Here is a 10697-nt window from a genome sequence, read left to right on the forward strand (position 1 = left end):
CCCCAGACTTGCTGTCAGTATGAAAGGGCCTTCCCGCCCCCATCGCATCTCCAACTCTGTAATTAACGCTGTAATCTGGCTGGATTGTTTCTATTCTTAAAAGCAACTCCCTATTCTCCCCCCCGTCCCATCCCACGACACTGTCACACAAACAGGAGCATCAAGCAATCAGAGGAGAAATTAGGGGGGGGTCAGGGGGGGTCAGGGGGCGGCAGCAGGCGATGACCATTGATGCGAGGGATCCAGGAAACTGATCAACTATTTTCAGTCATCTGATCCAGCTCATTTCCCTGCTCCTCTTTTTCCTGTGTAAAACCACCTTGAAACAGATGAAACAGAGATGTTTTATATTTTAAAACATTAATGACAAAGATAGAGTAAAGTGCTGTTGAAAAACAGATGAGGAAATATAAACACACCTTGTGATTATTTTTAACTGCCATTCAACTAATTGTTAAGTGGTGCAGTAACAACATGTGAAATGACCTACTGCTCCTTGTAATATTTACTGGATTTCGATTGGCGTCTTACATTTGCATTCTTCACCATTTGAATCTTACGTTATCTTTGATAATCAATAATCCTGACAGTACCGTATCGACCCTGTCATGCATCCCTGTCGCCCACTTGAATGAAATTGTTTTTTAAAAAAAAAGCAACATTTGCTACTTCAGTTTGCAAAGTTAACCTGACCACGTATCCTCCTTGAAGTGACAACGATGACGATTCAGTCCAGCGCTGACCTCGACATGCAGGGCCTTCGTGCATCCCCCCTGCCCCAAAAATCTCTAATCTAAAAAAAAACAATATCCATTTCCTTTTCTCCGTGGTCCTATTTACCCATCCGGCTTGGTTTTGGTCTGAATTATGGGCAGTTTCACGCAGAGAAGTCAGTGAGGTGCAGCCCGGGGCCAAAGGAAACGGTTCCTCGTAAAACTGCTAGCAATAAAGTGTGTGGATTATCTCGAACGTCGGGACCGTGAATATCAGGAAAGAGATGCGGGTCTAATTTGTTTGACACTTAGAGCGCAGCGGGAGAGAAATTCCTCCGGGTCCCACCGGAGTCGAGAAAAAGCAGCCGCTCACTCCTGCCAATATCAATAAAATCCAGGATATTTAGCTCCGAAGTGGGAAAATTTGTTTTTCTTTATTTGTTCTGAAATGAAACGGCGGGCATCTGTAACTTATTCTCATTATATTTCGGGGCGCAGATATCCTCTGAGTGATGACGACGCTGTCAAATATGGATGAGAGGCTGCCACTTTGTGACACCAGAGAGGGACCTGGCTGCTGAGGTATGTATTTTTTCCCCTTCTAAGTAATATTTAATCACTGTCCTGCACACACACACACACACACCAACACACATGCACACAGCTGGTTAAAGGGTTTGCTCATTGCATTAGAGATCATTTATTTATACCCCTTGGGGTGATGATGTGAGCCCCTGGATGGAGACACCCGGCAGTTCTATCTGCATCACAGCTTACAGCATTAACTACATTAGGCCGACGCTCCGCACATTAAAAACAAATAGCGCGGCGCCGCTATCGACCAGGACTCATCACATTCCCTCCAGTGTTTGTCCTATTAGTGCGCCGATGTTTCCCAGAGTGTCTCCGCCGTCGTTTTAGACAAATAGTGACAGTGGGATTTGAAGTTAACGCTCTTTTCATTTGTCAATAAAACTCAACTCGCTTTTTCAGTCCAAACAACACAGAGTAACTCACACACACACACACACACACACACACTTCTTTTGCCCCTCACCCCCTGCGGCGTGAGCTCACGAACACGACCATTACCTTTCCCCGTTCCTATGGCAACACCACCCTGCAGTCTTCATGTGATGGTGTGTATGCGTGTGCTCGCCTCCATGTGAGTGTGTATGGGTGTGTGTGTGTGTGTGTGTGCACACCCTGGGCTTTGTTTGGATAATGTCAGGAAAGAGAAAGGTGTTTGAAAGGTTAAAGTTGGTCCAACTCTGGCCGTTCAGTCACCAGTGAACCCAAAACACCCCGGAGAAAGTTTCCGAACGATGACTGCTTTTTCCCCATAGATGGATTTCCAATGGGAGCATCGGGTTTTGATTTATTTCTGATTGATCCTGACAGCGGATGATCAAATCTCCGATGGAGACGGCAGTACGATCAAAAGGTCCTTTTTCCCAAAGTGGGCCTGACTCCTTCACAGAGGTAGAAGGGGGAGGTTTCCAATCATTCATGTGTCGTAAAACTTATCACAAAGGGGGGGAGGGGCAACTAGATGTCAAGAAGCGACACGTCGGGGCCGAGAGATGGGCTGAGACGGAGACGGGTTATTATTTTCACCGGTGGTCCGGTGTCTTCAGTGTCTGCGAGGATGGGGGATAAAGGAATCTGAGAAGCGGGTAGAAGATAACACTTTGAATGCATCTCCCACCCCCTCCCTAGGGAGTGCGGCTGACTGACAGACCCCCCCCCCCCACACACACACACGCACACACACAAACACACACACGCCACACCTCCTTCCCCTGGCTGTGGGCAAGCTTCGTATGGTGCCTGCCACTAACCCAGGCCAATTAACATGTCTCCACACAGACTCTTGGTTTATTAAAACCTAATGAACAAGTTAGGAAAATAAACCAATTAGCTCGCTTTCTACAGTTTCGTTGGGCGGGGGTGCGGGTGGTAACAGCGTGCTAACTCGTAGTTGACGTGATTTTATTTGAAAACAGCAAAAACACACGCCCACCTGACGCTGAGAGGATGGTTTATTAGAGGGAAAAAAGAAGCATATTAATGCAGGTTATCGGGGGTGGGGGTATTAGAAAAGGAGACCGCCTTAACCGTCTAAAGCTGCCAGTTTGGTGTTATTGTGCCCCTCACCCCCCCGCTCTGAACGCTGACATAAAAACAATGTGCACCAAATCCCCCCCCTACCACCACCACCCTTTTTTTTCCTGTTGCGATCTGACATTTATGGTGACCAAATCTGCCTCCCTGCTCCAACCCGGGCCTGCGTGAGCATCCAGACGCAGGGGTTGACCTTCGCCTGCTCCCGGGTTACACCGGGAAAATAGACATGAAGATGGTTTTTAATGCAACGTAAAACTCCATCTCTCATGAGAATTAGATTTCACCTCACCGCCGAAGGCCCACACAACACACGATGCATACACCCTCCTTTTGAAAGTTTCATTTACTCCAGGTTCATCACATAATTTAATTTGGAATAGATTGTTGATTTCCACAATCAGACGCTGGGCGCGGAGGAGAGGAGCAGTTACATCCACTCAGATGGATGCACTTTTCCCTGCCGGCTTTCCTTCAGCTAATGGCAGACATCTGGCTTTTGCTTTGTTTGGAAGAAACCCTCTATATAACTTACATATATAAGGCTGGGTCATGTGCTTCTCTTGCCTTGGTTTCCAGAAGTGACGCTGCGTGAGTCAATTAGCGAAAGCTCTTGGAGACCCCATGTAAAGGTTGGGACCGCCTGATATATTTTTTTTACATGATCCCACATGCAGTAGCATGCACAATCGCTACTGATAGTAAAATTATGAATTCTTTAATTCATTGTCGGCACCGCTTATCCTGCAGACAGGGTCGTGGGGGTGCGGGGGGGCTGGAGCCTATCCTTGCTATCATTGGGCAAAAGGTGGGGTTCACCCTGGACCCCCCTATAGGTGGCCATTCAATCACAAGGGCACATAAAGAGGCATACAACCGTTCCCTTTCTCATTCACGTGTCATATAGAGATTTATGACCATTTCCACATCTGGGCAATTCAGGATCCCCATTGAACTTATCGTATGAGGAAAGTGGAGAACTTGAATGTGGAAAATATGCAAATTCCACACAGAATGGCCCCCTGGTCGGAATTGAACCAGGGACCTTCTCGCTGTGAGGTTGAAGCTACTCACCACCCACCACGGCCCATTACACCCACGAAAATGAGCAGGCGGCAGTTGGAATGGGTACATAATTAAAAAAAAATTATATTAATAAAGTAAGATAGGTGAGGATGAGGGTTACAGCGCTCCTCGTGGGTCACGGATGAGCGGGAACGAAAAGTTGAGCTACGTCACCGACAACACCTCCGACTTTGTAAGTGACAGTGTCGCGTTGTTATGAATTCAGCGAGAGTCGCATTGGCAAATGGCGTTCGTATCCACACGGAACGAAAACGCAACGCCCAGAAACACATTTGCGGGTGTGAAATGATGTAGGTGTTGCATTTTGTGGCCGCCCGGGAGAAAAAAAAAACAAAAAAGAACGTGTTAATTGAGTTAACAAGCGCTGGCGAGATTGTGCCGCTAACTTTTTTCCACTTGGCGTAGCCGAGGGTAATGGAAGGAACCAGTGCAATTCTTCTGTTTGTTGTTCATTTGCCGAGCCGTAATAGATTTGTTTAAAATTTCATAAGTCTGGATGCAGGGGCCGCCCATTCCCTCACTGAACGGGAAACGGCGGCGAAAACATAGAAGGGAATGCATGAAATTGAATCTAACGGCTGCTGGGGGAAACATTTTTAGTATTTCAGATTTAGTATTTTGGGGAAAGTGAAGTGACTCAACTGAGTGTGTCCAAGTCTAACAATGAGTGCCGTCGTCAAGAATGAGGTGCGTACCTCGAGTCGCCGCTCTTCTTCGTCGGAGGCTTTGTTGCTTCTTCCTGAATGCGACACATCCCAGAAGAGGTCGGCTGAATAGTGCCGAGGAAAGGCCAACTCGTCCAATTGGGAGCTGCATCAGATCGAGAAAGAAGATCTTTCAACTCCAAGACCAAAGATAGGAGGGGGGCTCGGAGTAAAAAAATGGCTCTGCAGTGTCGCTGACAAACAAGTGGTTCTTCGGGGTATTTCCGTTCAAAGCTCCACGGGAGGTGCCATCTTTGAGACGAATGCCACTGCCGGGTTTTATCATCGTTGTTCCCGGCAGTATCCCACGGCCGGCTCTTCATTATTTCTGCGAGGCGTCCGCTCAGAAAGGTCAGCGGTGACCCTTCTTGACAAGTCGGCGTACAGCGCGTTTTAATGGAGAGGGCTCCGCTAGCGTCCGGTGGGCGCGGCAGAGCCGTGAAGGAGGATTGGGGGGACTAGCGGCGTGTTAACCTACCGCTCCTGTGCCACCATCACGTTCACATACATCCATGTGCATTTCTGCACGACAGAATATATACTGTCAGTTTAATACACGTTAAGAAGAACAGATCTGGAAATTCTGTTGACTCCAACAGCTCATTTTTATCATTTTCAATATTTTAAACTCTTGCTCTGAAATTAAACCGCAGGTGCTGAGTTAGAAGCACGTCTCAAGCTGTAAGTGTCAGATCCCCTTGTTCTAAAAACCAAATATCTACACTGAAGATGTACTCTGTGCTGTGTGTTACGCAGGACTCCACGCTTCCAGGAAATCCACAGCCCCGTAGCTTCACAAATCATTGAGTGCAACAACTTTGCTCACTTGAAATTCTCCTACGTGTACGTATTGAGGCAGTTTCACAATACGGGTTGCATTTTAATCTCCATGAAAAAAAACTTTTCCAATCACCTACCTCTTCCTTCACGTGGCCCCAGCCGAGTTGGATTCATTAATTTTTCCCTGGGCTTAACAGCTGTAATTCTCCCGTCACCTGTCTCGCCGATGAATCGCAGAGCTGCTGGCGTGAGGCCGCCGTGCACAGTTAGCATTTGAGCTGCAAGTCACCGGGGAAGGCCTGAGATCCTCTGATCCGGGCGAGATTAAACTCTGCGCCTTGACTTCATACCCACTTTTTATGAATTTTGTTTCACGCTTAAATTATAAGTTGAGTTTACTTACTTATTCTAACTCACACATGCATTCACGCTGGATGTGTCAGGTATCTGATTTCCCTTGCTGTGTTGACCGAACATACTACACCCTCTTATCGTTGAACCCAGGAAAGACAGACTTTACATTCATTCTTTGATTGATTGATTGATCGATTGATGAATTCATTCTGTTTGCTGCATATACTCTATTCACAGTCAGGGGTGGCTTAAATTGTGGGCGGAAATTAGGATTAGTCAAATCACGTATACTTCCTGGATAGCGGGGTTGGATGCTGTCAGCACTCCCTCATCACAGCAAGAAGGATCTGGATCGTACCAAATGTCTGGGTTCTCCGAAATGGGTTCTCCCGGTTCTCCTGCCTGCTCTCCAGGTTCTCCTTCTTCCTCCGACAGTCCATAAACAATCGCCAGTTTAACCAAAGACTCTAGACTATATGTAGGTGTGAATGAGAGAATGAATGGCTTGGTGTTTCCACATGTAGTCCCAGGCGAGCCTGCTTCAGACTGGATTTTTCCCAACTCCCCCCCATCACCCTGCATGCAGGATGAGCAGTTTAGTTCATTTTCCAGCAGTAATTTCGCAGAACAGCATTACACGTCCAAAGTCCTCCAATGCAATGTAATGAATAATGATCTACTACTGAAACGTGGTTCGGGCTGCTTTCCAGGCAACGAGGTCTCCGTGTCACTTCGGGCCCTCCGCCCCCGTCTCTCGACCCCGGTTGTGAATTGCCGGTGAACAATTTACAAAATCATTTTGCAAGTGGAGTCAGAGAGCAGCTGGTTAAAAATGTTTCCCATCTCACCTCTAAAGATCGCATCCTCGCTTCTCGTTTTTCACCAGCCACGGAAACAACGGCAGTGTTCCCCGAGGACCGTGTCAGACCTGCCGGAGGAACATTAAGCTCGAAGAACTATTATAAATTGTTCTAATGGAAGGCGAAGTATTACATTAAGGCTTGAGATGCTGATGTGGTTTCGCTGATTTATGACAATGTGAGGAATCATTTACCCCTCATGCCGGGAGAAGAAAAATAAGCAAGGACAACAAGGCTTCAGAACAAGTTCCAGATCCAAGCTGAAAATTCAGAGATAAAGATTGCAAGATATGTGAATTACAAAATAAACTATTGTCGTTCTCGTCAGCTAAAGCCGAATTATCATTCATTTTAAATATTGACTTTTTTTTCTCAAACTGATGGAGAATTTTGCATCCCGGCGCGCCGTGAATGGGGTCTCGTGCGAATGCGCGGCCGTGTTTGTAAAGATTGGTCTTACCCCAGCTCTCCTAACAAGATCTGAAATAATAATGAGAACATCGGTTGCTCCGAGTGGGAAGTACATGAGGGCGAGGAGGGCGCGGGTGGAACGGAGGAGGGGAACTCGGTGAAGGAGCGGGCGGGGAGTTTAGACCCCACTCTTTATGCCCTCCAGGAGAGGAACCACCTGTTACAAGGAGGAAGCCTTGAAATGAACCCCAACTTGGAGTGTGTGGCCGCCCGCCTCGACCGGTCGCCGTGAGAGGAGGGGAAATAAAAGAAGAGGTCTCATGAAAATGTAATCACAATGAGCCCAACAAAGATGTAACGATGATGGTAGCAGTAATGGGAAGTTATTTAATAATTGTGTTGTTCGTGTTGCTCATGATAATACTAATTGTGATGGTCGGCTCTCACTCCTATTTCACAAGTGCTCGGGTAGCACGCTCCGCGTTCACACATGGACGCTCGGGGTCGGGTCGCCCAGGGAAAATGAGCCCCCGGTGTCATAAATTAGAATGGCAGAGGTTAAAAACGAAAACCCAGAGCTCCGCTGTGAGTTGTGATACAGTCTCAAGTCGTAACATTTGGCTTCCTTTGCCCTGACACTTGCTCTTCTTTTCTGATGAAGTGATAAAAAGAACAGGAAACTCCGGGTGCTGGCGAGCAGGGAAGTGACCGAGGTGACCCTTAATGTTTCTTGATTTCGCCTCCGCGGAGGGAGCAGATTAAACACCGCCGAGCCAATATGAGCTCAGCTTGTTGTCGCCGAGATGGATAGCTCAGCCTGGCCCTTCAGCGCCTGGCTATATGAAGCCACGGGAAATGATAAATAGCTCTTCTTGAGAACTCAATTATCCCGTGTATTCAGCACTCTTGAGCTTTTGCCTTTTATTTTAGGATAAAGTTATTAAATATGGCACTTTAAAAACTAAATGCCTTTTTACAATGAATCAACTCAACATTCCATTTTATTCTACAAGTGGAACTGATATGGACTGCTTTGTCTCAGGTGTGAGAAGATATTGGATCTGACTACATCCTGGCACACCGGTGTCCCCGATGGGTCACAAACCAAATTTAGGCTTTTAAAAGGGAGGTTGTTGGCAGCAATTGGCGTCAGGATTTAATACTCAGCTCCATATTGAAGATGGGAGATATCTCTTAACCATGGCAGGGTTGCATGTGGTGCTTTTTAATGTTTTGCAGTTTCAAGTTCATTTTGGTACAAAATACTTCATGCAGCATCGTCGAGTTCAAAAGTGCAAAAACGGGTCCAGAAATCACTTTCACAGATCAATTACCGAGCATGCCAAGGAAAATAAAATCAAAATGAGAAAAAAATACCCCAAGAGCTGTGGGTGAGGTTTATCGTTAAACGTGCAAGTGAGCAAGGAACAAAACATTTTTTTTACCCACATACCGATCACGTCCACGGGGAGCACGATCAGACGTGGCGATAGAAGAATTCGATCACAATCATGCTTTGGAACGGTTTAAAAAAACACCCTTCCCCCACAGCCGACGAAATAAATACTGGAAACAGAAAAAGGGAGTAAACATCTTGTAAACATCTTCACTTTGTTCAAGTTGGCATTAATTAACTCGAAACAATCAATACATCGGCCCGCGTGTAAACAACTGACCAACTTTTACGCACAAGCTTTTACGCACGAACATCGGTCGTTCCTTCACGAAGAAACTGTGAACATTTTTCTTTTTTTGTCGTTGTTGTTGCATATATTTCCCTTCCAAGACACCGGCGTGGCGTTGTCCCAAAAGTTCATGCAGATGTGCATGACAAAAAAAAAAAAAAAAGAACACGCACCGAGCCTCCGCTCTCCAGCCAGGCGTCCTAGCTGAGCCCCACCATGACGGTCTCCACGTCTTTGGAGGGTCTCCGGTCCCTCACCAGGAAGTTGATCATACTCTCCGATTTGATCATCAGGTTGCAGCCCAGGAAGAAGATGCCGAAAACCACGGTGAGCGACAGGACGCACAACACGGCGATCTGCACGGCGCGCATCACGAACGCCTTGCGCTCGTCCTGCAGAAGCACCAGCGAGCCGCCGCCGTCGCCGGTGACCACGCCGCCCCCGGTGCCGTTGCCGGTGTAGGACGCCAGCGTCCCCGTCAGGGTCTGGCTCCCGTTGAGCAGCGCTCCCCGGGTCACGTCAAGGAAGGACGCGTTCATCCCTGCGGCTCGCCGGCGGGGAACGGTAGAGGTCACCAAGAAGCCTCGGACCCAAACTTTTGCGTCATGTGACTGATCGGCGATGTTCGTTGGGAATCAGTGTCGCATCCGGTGGCAGGCAAGAGGTCTTTGACAGAAAGTCCGCCTTTCTAAAAATATATAAGTATATATCTTTATTATTTTTTTTATTAGGTTTCCCGGGTCCTCCTCCTGGACGGAGCACGGCTTGTATTAAGACACAGTCCCTCCGCGGGCAGGCTCCTCCGCCGGTGCTTCTTTTGTGCCAAGACTCTGGTGCGTTTTAAAGTGATGATGAGTCCCCGTCCCCCCCCCTCGGACCACAGCACCAGTCATTACCCGTGGGGAGGAGGAGGAGGGTTTGGGTGTGGGGGGTGCCTTCAGTCAGGTGATGCACCCGGGAAGAAAGGAAGAAGTTAGAAATCCTGAAGGAATGAAGGTGTCGATTTATCTGATTGATCGTTTAGTCTATTTGATTTTTTTCTTCTTCTTCATATAACTTCATAACCTCTCTCGCTATGTCCATAAATCTTCTCTTTGGTCTTCCTCTAGACCTCCTGCCTGGCAGCTCTAATTCCAGCATCCGTCTATCAATATATTCACCATCTCAGTCTGGCTTCTGTGACATCTAACATTTGCTATTCCTCATGTGCCATTCCTATCCAACCAAATCACTCGCATTGAGAACTTCAATATCTTCATCTCCGTGACCCCCAGCTCTGCCTCCTGTATTTTCATCATTGTCTCTGTTTCTAAACCATACAGCATCATTGGTCTCACCACTGTCTTGTACACATTTCCTTTCAGTCTGGCGGATAGTCTTCTATCGAATGATAAACTGTATTTGGTTTATTTATTTATTTTTTTATTATTTCTCCCCTCCAGAATGCCCCTGCCTCACTGCTCCACTTTCAATGGGTCTGTCATTTTTTTGGCGTCATTTGTTTTTTAACAAATACCTGTGCAAGGTGACTTTGGTGAAGGTGAAGGTGTGCGGGGTTTCAACCAATCAATGACGCCCATCCGTCTAAGCCCCGGCCCCATCCTCCTGCAGGGCGCGCCAATGGGAAGTGCGCCTCGTGAAAATGTTCAATATGATTAAAAACATCCGGTGAAAATCGATATGCGGGTTTGAAGGGTTGGGAAAACAAGTGAAGGGTATTTTTAGAAATTAACGCTAGTTGCTGAGGAAACTGGCGGATCCTGTCCCTCCAACGTGCGCATTTCATTTCATTTATTGGTTTATTAGGACAGTGTGCAATTATATTAAGCACAGAGGCAGAGGTGTTTGTACCAGATTGTAGTTCATTGCTAATTTCCATCTGTAGTCCTGGGAAGACAATACAAATGTAAAACTGTACAAATAGTCAATATATACAAAATATACAAATAGACAATAAAATAACTATACACTATATAAACA

At 46.9% G+C, this 10697-nt stretch overlaps 1 protein-coding gene across 1 annotated transcript; it reads right to left on the reverse strand.

Moving 5' to 3' along the window:
* Nucleotides 1-8290: 8290 nt before the first annotated feature.
* Nucleotides 8291-9529, reverse strand: rprml (reprimo-like). The gene has a single exon (XM_086176061.1). It carries the CDS (start codon nt 9254-9256, stop codon nt 8918-8920), a length of 339 nt encoding a protein of 112 aa, XP_086032187.1. The 5' UTR covers nt 9257-9529; the 3' UTR covers nt 8291-8917.
* Nucleotides 9530-10697: the final 1168 nt, after the last annotated feature.

Source organism: Fistularia commersonii, chromosome 28 (assembly GCF_037954325.1).
Source record: "Fistularia commersonii isolate RoL2024-O1a breed Wild chromosome 28, RoL_Fcom_v1.0, whole genome shotgun sequence".
NCBI lineage: Eukaryota > Metazoa > Chordata > Actinopteri > Syngnathiformes > Fistulariidae > Fistularia > Fistularia commersonii.

Bases quoted from the DNA above. Each gene is read 5' to 3' on its own strand.
- rprml (XM_086176061.1), bottom strand. From the start codon at position 9,256: ATGAACGCGTCCTTCCTTGACGTGACCCGGGGAGCGCTGCTCAACGGG.